Genomic DNA, 16704 nt, shown 5'->3' on the forward strand with positions numbered 1-16704 from the left:
CAACTTTCTATTAAAATTGGTCAACTATTCTCAAATGAAATTGATCAGTTAATTGTTAAACTTTCTTTCACAATACTAATTGCATTTTGATAGCATTTTTCAAGACTACAGATGATGATAGGCATAAGATCAACATTAATATTCAAATAGATAGAATTATCCAATAACTCTATAACAGAACTGTTAAAGAAACTCCTAGGGTAATTGGAATAACATGAACTACAAAATGACTATAGTCAGGCATTACTCTGCAAGGAAGTAAATACAAGTACCAAAATGTAACTTTAAAAATTGTTGAAAGAAAGCATGTTTTTATATATGTATATATGTGTGTTTTTTACACACTCTATGTGTGTATATATAATCATAAGCTCAGTACACTGGTCAATTGGTTTGCAGTGTGATCTCACTGACCATCATAATGCCATGTACTGAAAATTTTGTTGTTCCTTCATCATTTGTTGAGGTGAATAACTACTATATGATTCATGTTGTTGCTTTATTGCTAAATCTTGTTACCTGGCATAGTCTGGGGAAAGTTTAGGAAGATGCTTCCTCAAAAATACTTTCATGTGCATTGGTGAATGCAGCACAAGTCAAGGAGAGCAGAGAGCAAGAGAAATGATGTTTTGTTTCCTGGAAATTTAAGAAGAATAACACTTATGGAAGTTCTGGAAAGGGATAAAAGACTGAGATTCTCTGCACATTCAAAATGGAAACTAAATTTTGGACAATAATTTAGATTGATGAATATCTAATCAAGCAAACATGATATGTGTGACCTGACTTACATTTCCATTGACTTTATGAACTGAATGTTTGTACTACTAGCAGTCAGATCTTAATAAATGGATTGCAGGAAGAGTTGAAGAGTGGAGTGAATGATATAGTACTTGAAGTCAAATACTTATTGAAACTTAATATAAACTGCCCTTGCTACTGCATTTTGGAAATCCTCAGGCAGAATTGGTTTAGTTTATACTTTGGCACCATTGATGGGAAAAGACCAACTCAGTTATCTTAACAACTGATTATAGAAATCTTTCTACAATAAATCTGTGGAGAATATTTGTAAATTAATATACTTCAAGACAGGAAATTAATATATCAGATAGCCAATAATCTATGGAAATGATAGGTTTTGTGGATTTGTTAAACAAGAAAGACTGCAGATGCTGGGGTTGAATAAATTTGTTTTGTTAAAAAATAGGCACAGTCTTTAGGAAAACAAAATTCATTCAAAAATATCTTTAGGTTTTGTAATTGAAATGTAGTATACTACAGTGGTTGAATATTCACCTTGCTGTTAAATATGTTCTCCCTTGCAGCAGAATTAGGCAATTATGAGCCAGATGAACACCCGGAGGGTTACGTTAATGAAATTAAGTTGTTTCCTAAACAAACACAGAAGCTGGAAAGAAAAATAGCAGATATTCATAAAAACGAATTGAGGTATTTTTTTTAATTCTTGCGTCTTTTAATATATCCTTGAGATCTCAGTTACTTATATTTAGATTAAATTCATTAGTAGATCCTTAGCTACTTATGCTATATTGTAATTGAGGTGGGTTTTACCAGCATATCCATAAAACCTTTCTTCATAACTTTTTAAAATCTTGTGTTGGTACTGATTCTTAAAAGGTGACAGGAGATTAAATCATCAGATGCCATATCAAGCTTTTAACAGTCTGGTAAATGTACACAATAGATGAATGTGTGAATAGCTTTAATTATAATACAACGGTTGTGCAGTTTTATTAACTCCTTTGTGGGGATAGGTGGTGGAACAAAAACTATACTGAGCCACTCTTGCAATGTTGATTTTGAGGACCAAGGAGAATTGGCCAGGCATTATGCCATCAAAGGTTTACTCGCTTCTAGAGATGGTTGTAAGAAGACAGAATTCATTGTGCTAGTTATTTCAGCTTTAGGACTCTACATAATTTCTGAATTTTTACTATGCTTGTGTCAAATATATACAATGATAACTGTGCTGATCACCTCACTTTTGCTTTTATAAAATAAGACCAAGGAGATGAACAAAGATTGGAGCAAATGATTGGACTTTTCATCAGAAGTAAACTTATTTGGAAAAAAAAAGTGTCTTTTAAAGTTGCAGAAAGTTGGGCACCAGTTGGGGTGAGAGGGGGTGGGGGGGGTGATTTAGCTGGAGAGAACTGATAGAATGATTGTGATAAAATGCACGTGAAAGTTGAAAAGGTAACCCATAACTTAATGCAGGCAGAAATTAAATGAAGCAATAGGCCTAACTGAATCAGAAAAATGAAGCCAAACAAAGATCTGGTAACTGAAGTAATTAAATTCAGTATTGACTTACAAGGGCTCCAACTTGTCTTCTCAAAAGATGAAGTGCTATTGCTCAAACTACTTTGGGCATTATTGGAATAGAATAGTGGGCTAAAGATGGTAAGATCAAAATGGGATAAAGAATAAAAGTGACAGGCAACTGGAAGCTCAGACTGTTTCAGGGAACACACCAAAGCTATTAACATACCGTTGGTGTTTCATAAAACAGTCACCCAACCTGTATTTGGTATATCCAGTAGAGAGAGGTCATAACAAGAAAATCAAATGCAATGCACTCATTTGGAAGAAGTCTAAGTGAAAAATTGGTTAGCTCACTGGATTATGGGATGGGCAGAGGTAAAAGGATAGCTGGTACATCTCGCTTGAGGTGTGATTTGGACTGAGTATTGAATTCAGCAATATATGCTTACCATTCTTGTATTTCTTTTATGTCTATTTCACTTTCAATCTTTTGTTTTCTTCCTTCTATCTCTAATTAATTAAAAGTAATGGTAAGGTTCACTTTGACAACTTTGTTCTGCACTCTATGAGATTCAACCCTAACTCTCGCTATCTACTTCTTGCCGTCTCTGACACGCGCGTTTAAACACACACACACACACACACACACACACACACACACTCAAACCCCCCCTCCCCCACCGGTTTTCTTTCTTCCAATGAAGAGTCATTGACATGAAATATTGACTCTGTATCTTTCTCCATAGATGATGCCTACGTAGGTGGTAATGAAGCTAGACCTTACTTGCTTCTCTATAGCTTGTTTTCAAAAACCACATATCCTTGTTGCTTTTCTTCTTTAGTGAGATCTTGCCTTTGTGCTTTCAAACACTATCCTCAACTCGCTTTCTTACTGATTTCATGTTACTGTTCAGGTTTTAAATTTATTACACTCTGCTGCATGGACACTTTTTCACAAAATTTGCACAAATACTTTATGAAATTATACTACTGCTTTAAAATTAAAATCTGCAATTCACTTTTTCATTTAGAGGACAGAGTGAGGCTGTTGCTGAACTGAATCTCCTGCAAAAAGCTCACACATTAGAAACCTATGGTGTTGATCCACATCCTTGCAAGGTAATAACACCCAGATTCACTGTTTGTATGTCAATAACCTGTTGTAGATGCATACTACTTACCTTTCACTACTATGAATGGAAAACAATTATTGACTTAAAAATAACTATAAGCTATAAATGGTGAAAGTCTGAAATAAAAAGAAAATACAGTGCTGATAAGCCAGTCCCCAAATGAGAAAGATGGATTAACAAGACCCATAATGATAAGTAACAGTTAAAACATCTTGTCTCTTTCTTTCAAATGAATCTGTATTACTGTGTAATACAGTATCACTTTTTATTTATCCTCTTCTACAAGTCCTTGGCTTTTTGTCAAGTCATGTTGTCTTCCGATAGGAATGCTCATTAATGGAACTAATGTGTGTGACCAATCGTCGTGGCTCTCCCTCGTAGTCGAGGATGATGGCCTTCGTTTCATTGATCCACAGAGTGAAGATGCCTGGGCGTGTATTTGTTTAACGTGTACTTGATGTTGCCCTCCAAGAAGCACACAATACTTCACAAACCAACCAACTAATTCCAATGGCATGGAAACCATGATGATTGGAGCTGATGGATTTGTTGTGGCCTTCGTCTGCTTTTATAGCCATTGAGTTCAGATTAACTTTGTCCGCATGTTCCACTATTGAGGACTTGGTTGGATTGTTCTTTGCCAGGGATATCATCCTCAATCTTGCCCCTACTAGGAGCATAGCTCCAGATACCTTCACTCTCGGGTTCTCAGGACCACACATGCTTCTCCAACACAACAAGGTGATAATCCACGGAGAAGCTGTGACCAATAGCTTTGTACAAAAAAAAAGAGGTTAAGATAAAATTTCTATGTATCTTGCGTGATATACTCTATTTATTACCACATAGAAGGAGGCCATTCAGCCACATGGATCTATAGTGGCTCTGAGCAGAGCTATCCCACCATTCAAATTTCATCACTTATTTCCAGTGGCTCTGTAACTTATTTTCTCTCTCACATTCCCATCAATTTCCCCTTTGATTTTTTTTATGCCACTGACCTGTATTCAGTGGTAATTTACAGTAGCCACTTAAACTAATGACCATATAACAGAACAGGACAATACAGGCCCTTCAGCCCATGATGTTGTGCTGACCTATATAGGTCTACTCCTCATCAATTAATCTTTACTCCTCCCATAGCTCATAACCTTCCATTTTTTTTGCATCCATATGCCAGTCTCTTAAATGTTGCTATTATATCAACCTCTACCGTCACTCCCTCTCCCTAGCAATATATTCCAGACCCCCACCATTCTCTGATATCTCCCTAAACATTCCTCCACTTACCTTAAACAGATGTTCTCTGGTATTGTCCATTGCCACCCTAGAAAAAAAATCTGCTGGCTGTCCACTCTATTTGTGGCTCTCATAATCTTATACAACTTTATTAAATGTCTTTAATTTCTTTCAAATGTCTGTTTCTCAGCCTTTCTTCATAAGACAGGTTCTCCGCAAATTATTTCAGAAATTCGTAAATACAATGGGGTGATTACCACTGACCTCTTAGAGATAAATGAAGCCTTTCAACAATTTTATTCCAACGTCTATAAATAAGAATCTCCTAAAGATTCATTCAGTGTGGAGAAACTTTTTGATAAGCTGACTTTTCCTTTGTTTTCATCACAAGACCAGTTATTGTTGGATAAGCCTGTCTCCTCTGAAGAGATCACTGCAACAATTAACTCTACAATCCAGTAAAGTTCCCATTCTTGATAAAACTTTTTCACAATCTTTGGTACCCTATTTATATTCAATGTTTTCTGAATCTTTTATTGTTGGGAAATTACCTACTACTTTTTATGAAGCTTCAGTTTCACATCCCAGAAAAGATCAAGGACTTATCTGATTGTTCTCTTATAGGTCTATTTCTCTTTTGAATTCTGATGCTAAGATTTTGTCTAAGTTATTAGCTTGTAGGTTGGATCACATTATGGCTCATTATTTCTTCAGATCAAACAGAGATTATTAAGGAATATTACTCAGTTTAATATCTGTCATTTATTTGACATTCTTTACTCCCCTCCTGTCTCTCCTTTGGAGTGTGTTATCTCCCTAGATGCTGAAAAGCCTTTGATAGGGTAGAATGGGACTATCTATTTAAAGTGCTAGAAAAATTTAACTTTGGCCCTAAATTTAAAAATTGGATCAAACTGTTATATTTATCTCCTGTTGCTTCAAATTTTACCAACTCTTTAAAATTCAAACCTTTTTTACTGTGGGTCTAGACAAGGTTGTCCTCTTAGCCCTTTATTATTTAATTGTTGTATATTTCAGACCCTGATCATTCCATCCCATCTATTGTGTCACTGCTCCACCAATTGGGTCAATTTTCAGGGTATAAACTAAATCTAAGAAACTAAGAAAAGTGAGCTGTTTGTATTGAAATCTTCTGGTTCCCTAGATACTGTCTTTCCTTAATTATCTAGGTGTCACTATTACTAAAAATTACAATAATCTGTTCAAAGAGAATTTTCTTACTTTATTGAATTATGTTAAGAAATCTTTAGCTCAATGGCCTCCACTTTCAATGTCCTTAATTTGGCAAATTAATGCTGTCAAGATGAATATTTTACCTAAATTTTTATATATCTTTCAAGCTGTCTTTGTTCTTGAAACATTTTTTGACTCAATTATTTCTTCATATATTTAGAAAAATAAGCTTCCTCATCTTAGTAAAGTTTTTCTGCAATATCTTAAAAAGAAAGGTGGTTTGGCATTACCTAATTTTAGATTTTATTATTGGACAGTTAATATTTTTTTTTGGATATCATTTTTTGGATTCATTATAAGGACAGAAGGGATGCTTCAGATTGGATTAATTTAGAAATTAATTCTACTAAAAAAATATTCTCTTATTTCAATACATGGAGCACCATTACCTTTTTCAGCTTCTAAATTAACCAATAATGTTGTTAAACTTACTTTGAGAATCTGGTTTCAATTTAGAAAATCTTTTGGGTATCAAATTTTTACTAGCTATCTCTGTATTAATTAATTCTTTTTTCTCATCTTCTGTGCAATAATCAGCTTTTAATGAATGGTTGGGTATCCAGTCCTTTCAAGATTTAATTATTGATAATAATTTAGCTTCATTTGAACAACCATCTTCTAAATTCAAATTAGCCAAGCACGACTTCTTTATATACCTACAAATTAGGAGTTTTGTGAATTCTTTATTGTTGCGACTTCTTCAGGACATTTATATAAATATATAGGGACTATTTATAAATTTAAACCAAATTAAAAAAATGCTATCAGCTGTATATGATTTATTATTAAAGTTAGGGACAATTACTTAGACAAGATTAAAAAGTTATGGAAGCAAGAGCTTCAGCTTTCTATTTTGGATATTCTCTCAATTCCATGTAATCTCCTTTGCTTCCCTTATTGCAATACTGTTGAAATGGAAAGATGTTGTTCTTCCTCTCATATTCAATAGTTATCTAATATGATGGTATGTTTAACTTTGGAAAACATCAGATGCTCTACCAATGTATTTCTTCTAGTCTGTTTGTTAAAGTACTTTGCTTATATTGTTTTTCTCCATGTAATTACTATACCTGTATATTCCTTTTTACATACTTACTTTGTTTAATGGCTTTTACTTGTTTATTATTATTATTCAATCTTGATAAAAATATTGAAACAGAAGACAGGTTCTCCAATTCAGGCAGAATCCTGGTAAATCTACTCTGTATCCTTTAAAGATTCAACATTTTTCCCCACAATGAGACAACCAGCACTGAAGATAATATTCCTATGTATGGTTTAACCAGGTGACAGTGTCTGGGATATCTCAGATCGAGTTCACGGCATCCTCAAAAGTAAAGATGAGTAGCCAAATGTCGTGGTCCGTGTAGGGACCAATAACATGGGAAGGAAGGGTGATGAGGTCCTGCAAAGAGAATTCAGGGAGTTAGGTGTGTAGTTGAAGAACAGAAACTCCAGGATTGTAATATCAGGATAACTACGCGTGCCACATGCTAGTGAGGTTAGAAATAAGAGGATAATACAACTTGATATGTGATTAAAGAGATGGAGCAGGAGGTAAGGATTCATATTTCTGGATCATTGGGCTTCCTTCCAGGGAAGGTTGAACCTGTACCAGTGTGACGGTTTGAATCTGAACTGAAGGGGGACTAACCTCCTTGCAGAAAGGTTTGCTCATACTGCCCTGGGGAGTTTAAAGTAGATTTGAAGGGGGATAGGAACTAGAGTGTCAGAGCACATAGCGGAGGTAAGGAGGAAAAAGATGATGTCAAAACTGCATATAGAGACATAAATTAAAGGGTTGAGCATGCTGGAAATAATGTTCTTAGGTATAATTTATGTCAATGCAAGAAGTATGTGCTTAGAGTGTGGATTAGCACATGGAATTATGACATTGTGGCCATTAGTGAAACTTGGTTGCAGAAGAGGCAGGATGGGAAGCTCAATGTTCTAGACTTCTGTTCTTTCAGAAGTGATAGAATGGGAAGGATGAAAGGGACAGGAGTGGCATTACTCATCAGGGTAAATATCACAGTTGTGCTCAGACAGGACAGACCAGAGGACTTGTGTACTGAGGCTATGTAGGTTGAGCTGAGGATTGGGAAAGGAATTACCTCAGTAATGGGTTGTATTATAGACCACCGAATAGACAGAGAGAATTGGAGGAGCAAATCTGTAGGGAGAAAGGAAACATAAAGTTGTGGTAGTAAGTGATTTTAACTTTCTCATTATTGATTGGGACTGCCATACTGTAAAAGAGCTGGATGGCTTATATTGTTCAGTTGTTTAAAAAAGGTTCCAAAAGTAAACCTGGAAATTACAGGCCAGTGAGCCTGACATCAGTAGTAGGTAAATTATTGCAAGGTGTTCTAAGAGATCGGGTATACAATTATTTGGATCGCCAGAAACTGATTAAACTGATTTGGGATAGTCAACATGGCTTTGTGCGTGGTAGGTTTTGTTTAACCAATCTTGTAGTGTGATGCACCATCAATCCATCAGGAGACTATTGTGGAGAAACCCAAAGGCTTTCATTCACTTGAGAACATAGCATATCCCTACTGTTTGGTTGTCCTACACTGAGTTGCAGTTGACTGTGGGATAATCACTCTTGTATAGGAGCCTGTAGGGAGGGGCCACAGGTACAACCAGCCAATAGGTATGCTTGACAAGATAATTATACATTACAGTGGTTTACCACATAGAGTTTTTCAAGGAGGTTACAAGGAAAGTTGATGAAGGAAAGGCTGTGGATATTGTCTACATGGACTTTAGTAAAGCCTTTGACAAGGTCCCACATGGGAGGTTAGTCAGGAAGGATCAGATGCTAAATATTCATATTGAAGTCATGAACTGGATTCAACAATGGCTGGATGAGTGAAGGAGTAGTGGGGGATGATTTCTTCTCAGACTGGAGGACTGTGACTAGTGGTGTGCCTTGGGGATCGGTCCTGGGATCCTGGGATCGGTCCTGTTGTTTGTCATGGATATCAATGATCTGTAGTTAATTGGATCAGCATTATCAATGATAATGTAGTTAATTGGATCAGCAAGTTTGCAAATGGCACTAAGATTGGAGGCATTGTGGATAGTGAAGAAGGTTTTCAAAGCTCACAGAGGGATGTGGACAATGGGCTGAAAAATGGCAGATGGAAATTAATGCAGACAAGTGTAAGTTGTTGTATTTTTGAAGGACAAACCAAGAAACGATATACATGGTGAATGGGAGGGCACTGAGGAGTGCGGTAGAACAGAGGGATCTGGGAATACAGATACATAATTCCCTGAAAGTGTTGTCACAGGTGGATTGGTTTGTAAAGAGAGCATTTGTCATATTGGCCTTCATATATCAAAATATTGAGTATGGGAGTTGGTATGCTATGGTAAAGTTGTATAAGACATTTGTGAGGCTAAATTTGGAATATTGTGTGCAGTTTTGGGTCATCTAACTACAGGAAAGATATCAATAACTTAGAAAGAGTGCAGAGAAGATTTATTAGAATGTTGCCTGGACTTCAGGAACTGAGTTAAAGGGAAAGGTTAAACAGGTTAGGACTTTATTCCCTGGAGGGTAGAAGAATGAGAGGAGATTTGATAGAGGTATTTAAAATTATGATGGGCATAGACAGAGTAAATCTAGATAGACTTTTTCCACTGAGAGTAGCTAAGATACAAACCAAAGGACATGGGTTAAAAGTGAAAGGGGAATAGTTTAGGGGGAAGATGAGGAGGAGCTTCTTCACACAGAGAATGGTGGGAGTGTGGAACAAGCTGCCAGCTGAGGTGATGAATGCAGGCTTAATTTTAACATTTAAGAAGAATTTTGCCTGATACATGAATGTCAGAGGTATGAAAGGCTATGGACTGGGTGCAGGTTAGTGGGACTGGGCAAAACAAAATGGTTCAGCAGAGATTAGAAGTTCCAAAGGGGGCTATTTCAGTCCTATAGTGTTCTATGATTCTATGAAACTAGGATTAGAGGTGTTATGGAGAGTGGGGCAGGCTTTCAAAGCTTTCAGAGAGATCAGGACCAGCTGGGAAAATGGGTTACAAAATGGCAGATGGGGTTTAATTTAGGCAGGTTTGAGGAATTTTGAAGGACAAATCAAGGAAGGACATAGTAAACAGTAGGGCTCTGAGGAGTGCGGTAGAACAGAGGGATCTGGGAATACAGATACATAATTCCCTGAAAATGGCATCACAAGGTTTTAAAGATAGCTTTTTGGCTCATTCACCTTCATAAATCAAAATGTTGAATATAGGTGCTGAGATGTTAGTAAAGTTGTATAAGATATTGGTGAGGTCAAATTTGGAGTATTGTGTGCATTTTTGGTCACCTAACCACAGGAAAGATATCAATAAAATTGAAAGAGTCTCCCAAAATGCCCTTGACCCAGAACAACTTAATACCCATGACTCTGGAAAGTAAGATCCTAGGCACCTGGTGCCAGAAAGGGATCAGATTTATTGAGGATTGCTACAAGTGAGGGCAGCTCATGTAGTAATTCAAGCAACTGATGAATAAATATGATTTGTCTAATAGAACATTCTTCTGGTACTCAACTAAGATTTTTTGAGGTAAAAATTGGGACCATCTATGATCCTGCCTATGCGTTGGGGACATGGAGATTCTAATTCGAAGGGGGAATGTGCATAAGCTTATAATATATTTCATATTCCAAAGTGAGGGCCTGAAGCAGGGCTTACATAGGTCAAGGGAAAGGTGGGAGTCAGACTTGGACACACAATCCATGAACGGTGCTGGTCAGATCTGTGTTTGGACAGCATGACAGTTGTTATTAATGCCAGGTATAGGTTGGTGAAATACAATTTCCTGCATCAACTGTACCTCACACCACAACAATTACATTAATCTAAATCAGGAATCTTGGAAATGTGCTTTAGGTGTAGTGTGGAGATAGAACCTTTATCCATTCAACCTGGCTGTGTACAAAGGTGAGATCCTTCTGGGAGGACCTGGGGGACAGTCTGAAAAAAATGACAAAGGGTGGATAATCCACAGGATCCAGAATTGTACCTTCAGGTGAACATTATGGATGTGTGTTTTAAGCTGTCCAAGTACCAAATTCAGTTTGTGAAGGTCACCTTGGCAGTAGCCAGGAATTGTATAGCAGTTATGTGGAAGTCCAACTCCCTACTAAATATCGCATGATGGAATATGGAAATGCAGAGTTGCAATTCCCTGGAGAAACCCACATACAATTTAAGAAGGAAATGTGACACATTTGTTAGAGAGTAGCAACCTTAGCTGAAATATGTTGGTTTGCAGAAATGACTGTCCCCCTTCGGAACAAGGGTACTGAAACAATCTGTCCTAACAGGGAAATGATTAGGATCAATGAAATGGGATGTGGCGCAGATAATGTGCTCTTTTAGTTTTTTCTTTTTATTCTTTACCTTCGATTACTTGGTCACTTTGGTTGTTTTATTCTAGGCTTTTCCCTAGGCTTCTGTAGGGGGGGGTTGTTGACCCCATTGGTATCTATGTTTTTCGGACACTGCCAAAATGTTTGGCCTGGAAGTCAGCCTGAAGAAAACTGAGGTCCTCCATCAGCCAGCTCCCCACCATGACTACCAGCCACCCCACATCTCCATCGGGCACACAAAACTCAAAACGGTCAACCAGTTTACCTATCTCGGCTGCACCATTTCATCAGATGCAAGGATCGACAATGAGATAGACAACAGACTCGCCAAGGCAAATAGCGCCTTTGGAAGACTACACAAAAGAGTCTGGAAAAACAACCAACTGAAAAACCTCACAAAGATAAGCGTATACAGAGCCGTTGTCATACCCACACTCCTGTTCGGCTCCGAATCATGGGTCCTCTACCGGCACCACCTACGGCTCCTAGAACGCTTCCACCAGCGTTGTCTCCGCTCCATCCTCAACATCCATTGGAGCGCTTTCATCCCTAACGTCGAAGTACTCGAGATGGCAGAGGTCGACAGCATCGAGTCCACGCTGCTGAAGATCCAGCTGCGCTGGGTGGGTCACGTCTCCAGAATGGAGGACCATCGCCTTCCCAAGATCGTGTTATATGGCGAGCTCTCCACTGGCCATCGTGACAGAGGTGCACCAAAGAAAAGGTACAAGGACTGCCTAAAGAAATCTCTTGGTGCCTGCCACATTGACCACCGCCAGTGGGCTGATAACGCCTCAAACCGTGCATCTTGGCGCCTCACAGTTTGGCGGGCAGCAACCTCCTTTGAAGAAGACCGCAGAGCCCACCTCACTGACAAAAGGCAAAGGAGGAAAAACCCAACATCCAACCCCAACCAACCAATTTTCCCCTGCAACCGCTGCAACCGTGTCTGCCTGTCCCGCATCGGACTTGTCAGCCACAAACGAGCCTGCAGCTGACGTGGACTTTTTACCCCCTCCATAAATCTTCGTCCGTGAAGCCAAGCCAAAGAAAGATAACGAGATAGACAACAGACTCGCCAAGGCAAATAGCGCCTTTGGAAGACTACACAAAAGAGTCTGAAAAAACAACCAACTGAAAAACCTCACAAAGATAAGCGTATACAGAGCCGTTGTCATACCCATACTCCTGTTCGGCTCCGAATCATGGGTCCTCTACCAGCATAACCTACAGCTCCTAGAACGCTTCCACCAGCGTTGTCTCCGCTCCATCCTCAACATTCATTGGAGCGCTTTCATCCCTAACGTCGAAGTACTCGAGATGGCAGAGGTCGACAGCATCGAGTCCACGCTGCTGAAGATCCAGCTGCGCTGGGTGGGTCACGTCTCCAGAATGGAGGACCATCACCTTCCCAAGATCGTGTTATATGGCAAGCTCTCCACTGGCCACCGTGACAGAGGTGCACCGAAGAAAAGGTACAAGGACTGCCTAAAGAAATCTCTTGGTGCCTGCCACATTGACCACCGCCAGTGGGCTGATATCGCCTCAAACCGTGCATCTTGGCGCCTCACAGTTTGGCGGGCAGCAACCTCCTTTGAAGAAGACCGCAGAGCCCACCTCACTGACAAAAGGCAAAGGAGGAAAAACCCAACACCCAACCCCAACCAACCAATTTTCCCCTGCAACCGCTGCAACCGTGTCTGCCTGTCCCACATCGGACTTGTCAGCCACAAACAAGCCTGCAGCTGACGTGGACATTTACCCCCTCCATAAATCTTCGTCTGCGAAGCCAAGCCAAAGAAGAAAAAGAAGAATTTATATGACTTTATTCTCAGTTGTATTGGGGCAGGTGTGGGAAGTGGTAGGAAGTGGGTTGGTGGGGGAGAATTAAAAAAGGTCATATTGGTGTTGAAAGAGATTGTATTGTGTGTTTGAATTTATATCTCTTTGAAAATCAAAAATAAAATATTCAAAGAAAATTGAAAAAGTACAGAGAAGATTTACTGGCAGGACTTCAGGAAATGAGTTACAAGGAAAAAAACAGGTTAGGACTTTATTCACTGGAACATAAAAGGATGATGGGAGATTTGATAGAGGTATTTAAAATTATGATGGGTGTAGATAGAATAAATCCAAGTAGGCTTTTTTCCACTGCATTGGGAGTATGGAATAAACTACTTGTTGAAGTGGTGAATGTGGTCTCATTTTTAATATTTAATAAAAATCTGGGCAGGTACACTGACGGATGTGAATGGGTTCAGATCAGAGGGACTAGGCAAAATAATAGTTTGGCATAGACTCAAGGGCCGAATTGCCTGAATATTCTATGGTTCTAATCAGAGTTTTATAGGGTTACAACATTACCCCGTGACTACTCCCTCTTAACCACCCTAGCAACTTGTGAGGCCACTTGAGGGATCTGGTGACTTGGAGCCCTAGGTTCCTCTGTTCCTCCACAGTCCTACAAATCCTGCCATTAACCATATACTCCGCTTTCAAGTTAAATGTACTAAAGTGCATTACCATACTTTTCTGGATTGACCTCCTTCTGCCACTTCTCTGCCCAACTCTGTATTCTGTCCATATCCTGTTGTCACCCACGACAGTCTTCCTCATCCATGGGATATTGGATGAGAGCACATGGTAGAAGCCCTTGAGATCAGAGCACGATAGTACAAGAACTCAGGCTGAAATCTGGGTTCATGGAGCATGATCTGCTGCACCACAATGCTGCCTCTATGTACTTAAGGATTTTTAAAGGTCCAGAAATTGAAAAATTCTTGGGCAAATGTAGCAGCAGCCAATAGAAAATAACCTGGAAGCAATTGATGATTTTATTTTTGGTGGGATTCTTCCTGTTGCTAGACAAATGTTCAACTGTTAAGAGAAAGAACAATGAACTGTGATCTAACAGGACCTCATTGAATCTGTGTGACAGATTCATTGATGTTTCAATCTGCTTGCTCTATATACTTACGTAGATGTCAGTATTAATATGCCCTGACACCCTTATCAATATAGTTAATAGTGTGGCTCTCACTACAAATAACTTTGCTAACATTATTCCTCCTAGTGGAACCAATTTGATCACATGTACTTGACCCATGGAGCTAGATTTGGAGGCCTTGAATTTCTAAAATTGCTGATCCAATTTACTGTATTAATTTCCTTTTGGACTGATATCAGTTTTCAAGTTTGTTTATTTTCACATGCACTAAAGATCCAGGGACAGAGGTTATTTTGCAAGCAGACTTCTCATACATAGTACAACAAATAAAACAGTACAAAAGTGTGGAGTTATAAGGTGAGATCAGTATAAGTACTATTTCGGAGTTCGTTCAGGAGTCTAACAAGGAAAGAAACTGATTTGTGATTTAATACTTGTGTATCTTCTTGACAATGGGAGGGATGTGATGAGTCTTTTTATATGAGCATCCAGTCCATTTAGTAAAAAGACAATCAACCCAATAAAGGAAGTGCCGAAAACAAAGTAAATATTGGGTTGAAATAATCAATATTTCAAATTTAATTTTTAAATTAAATTAAATGTAGACACACAGCATGGTAACGGGCCCTTCCAGCCCATACCTCCCAATACCCAACTGACCTACAATCCCCATCCACTTTCAAGGATGGGAGAAATCTGAGCACCTGGAGGAAATCCACGGAGACACGGGGAGTACGTGCAAACCTTTTAAGACAGCGTCAGATTCGATTTACATGTTATTATTAAAAGTGATATTTGTGATGCATGAATATTCTTATAGTTAATATTATTAATCATGAGAAAGAGGTGAATCATAAATCTACTGAACTTTTCAATGTTACGGCAAAAATGTTTTATAATTAAACATTTATAAACAATTAATGGTGTGCATGTGATCTTTAGTTCATTTCAAATTGACCTAAAATCTGATTTATACTGCTTAAAATGCCGATTGTCAAGTTATTTTGTAAGTCCATTTTAGAACTTCAGGATTTAGTTCAAGTGTAGCTAATAATGTCTCTGATAATAGGGAGGATAATGATTAATATTTGTAATTAATAATTAATATTTGTGAGATTTTTACAACATTGTTCCACTTCATATTATCTAATTGATTGGGCATTTAATCAACATTATTTTAGTGCCACTTTTTAAAAAAAAAAAATTGATTTGTTTCTGCTCACACTATTCATAGCTACAAGGGGAAAGCAATTAGCCCTCAAATAATCTTATCTGAGTGCTTTGCAAGCACTTTTCAGATGTGCGATACATGTTTGGCTCAGCCTTGCTTTCTTTGATAATAACACTAGTTAACATTATAGGTGATGTAAACTCCCATTATTACCTTGTGAATTTCATTGATAATCACCATCCTAAATATTAATTTCTTTCAAATTGATGGTTATAACATGACCACATTAAGTTGCAGGGCAGATCCTTGCCAAGGCAGCACCCCAAACTCAATGTCTCTGCAAGGGCAATGAGTATCTAAGAATACCAATATCACAGGTTCCCTTCCATGTTGCATATGTTACTGACAGAAGTAATAATGCTCTTTCTTTATAATTTTTGGGTCTAAATTTTGGAATGACTGCAGTGGTTCAATATGTTGATGCACCCCATCACCCTCTTAAATGCAATTAAGGATGGACAATAAATGCTGATCACAAGATAAAGGAACAGAAGTAGACCATTCGGCCCATCAAGTCTGCTCCACAACTCCACCCTGAACTAAACCATTCTCACATCTAGTTCCAATTTCCATCTTTTTCCCCATATTCCTTGATACCCTGACTAATTAGATACCTATCAATTTCCTCCTTAAACTACCCCAAAACTGGTCTATCCAATTATGACTCATCTTGAATGCAAACAAATATTACACTAATTGGCTTACTCCTGCCTTTTGGTAAACAAATAATTGACAGAGAAAAAAAATTGGAATAAAAGAACCTGCAGATGCTGTAAACCTAAAATAAAAAAAAACAGGAAATTCTGGAAATACTCAGCAAGACAAGCCACTTCAGTGGGAAGAAAAACAGAAAAAGTTTCAAGTTGAAAACTTTTCATCAGAACTGGGAAGGAGAGGAAATAAACTTGTGCTCAGAAAACAGTCTGTTGGTAGAACGCAGTGGGTCAAACACCATCTGAGGGAGAAAACAAAGACGAGATTCTCTCAAACTGCATGGAAAACGTGGGGTGGAGGAATGCCTTTGATTGGGTAAATCTGGGTGACTCTGGCTGCAAACAAAGTTATCTGGTCAACGAATGAATGGAGCAGTTAATGAGTGAGAAGGTGAACTAAAGAACCTAATTTAAAGAATACAAGAGCTGAAAGATGCAGAGCAGGAAGGCATGATCAGCTGGTCAGACTGAACATGTCGTCCACTTCCAAAGGAGTAAAAAAATGAACAAG

At 38.3% G+C, this 16704-nt stretch overlaps 1 protein-coding gene and 1 long non-coding RNA gene across 9 annotated transcripts in view; one reads left to right on the forward strand and one right to left on the reverse strand.

Annotated features, from left to right (window-relative positions):
* Window positions 1–16704, forward strand: part of frmd3 (FERM domain containing 3) — a 185617-nt gene that overhangs the window by 132410 nt on the left and 36503 nt on the right. For all 7 annotated transcript variants that reach the window (XM_069930350.1, XM_069930351.1, XM_069930346.1 and 4 more), the window contains 2 exons: window positions 1329–1452; window positions 3321–3408. In XM_069930350.1, coding sequence (XP_069786451.1) covers window positions 1329–1452; window positions 3321–3408 — 212 coding nt within the window. The remainder of the gene's footprint in view (window positions 1–1328; window positions 1453–3320; window positions 3409–16704) is intronic.
* LOC138759704 (uncharacterized) overlaps window positions 1–16704 on the reverse strand; it is a 104207-nt gene that overhangs the window by 36847 nt on the left and 50656 nt on the right. The window contains exon 4 of one of the 2 annotated variants that reach the window (XR_011355045.1): window positions 1300–1411. The exons of the other annotated variant lie outside the window; for it this stretch is intronic. This is a non-coding gene — a long non-coding RNA (uncharacterized lncRNA). The remainder of the gene's footprint in view (window positions 1–1299; window positions 1412–16704) is intronic. 2 annotated transcript variants of the gene reach the window in all.

This window comes from Narcine bancroftii, chromosome 1, assembly GCF_036971445.1.
Source record: "Narcine bancroftii isolate sNarBan1 chromosome 1, sNarBan1.hap1, whole genome shotgun sequence".
Lineage (NCBI taxonomy): Eukaryota > Metazoa > Chordata > Chondrichthyes > Torpediniformes > Narcinidae > Narcine > Narcine bancroftii.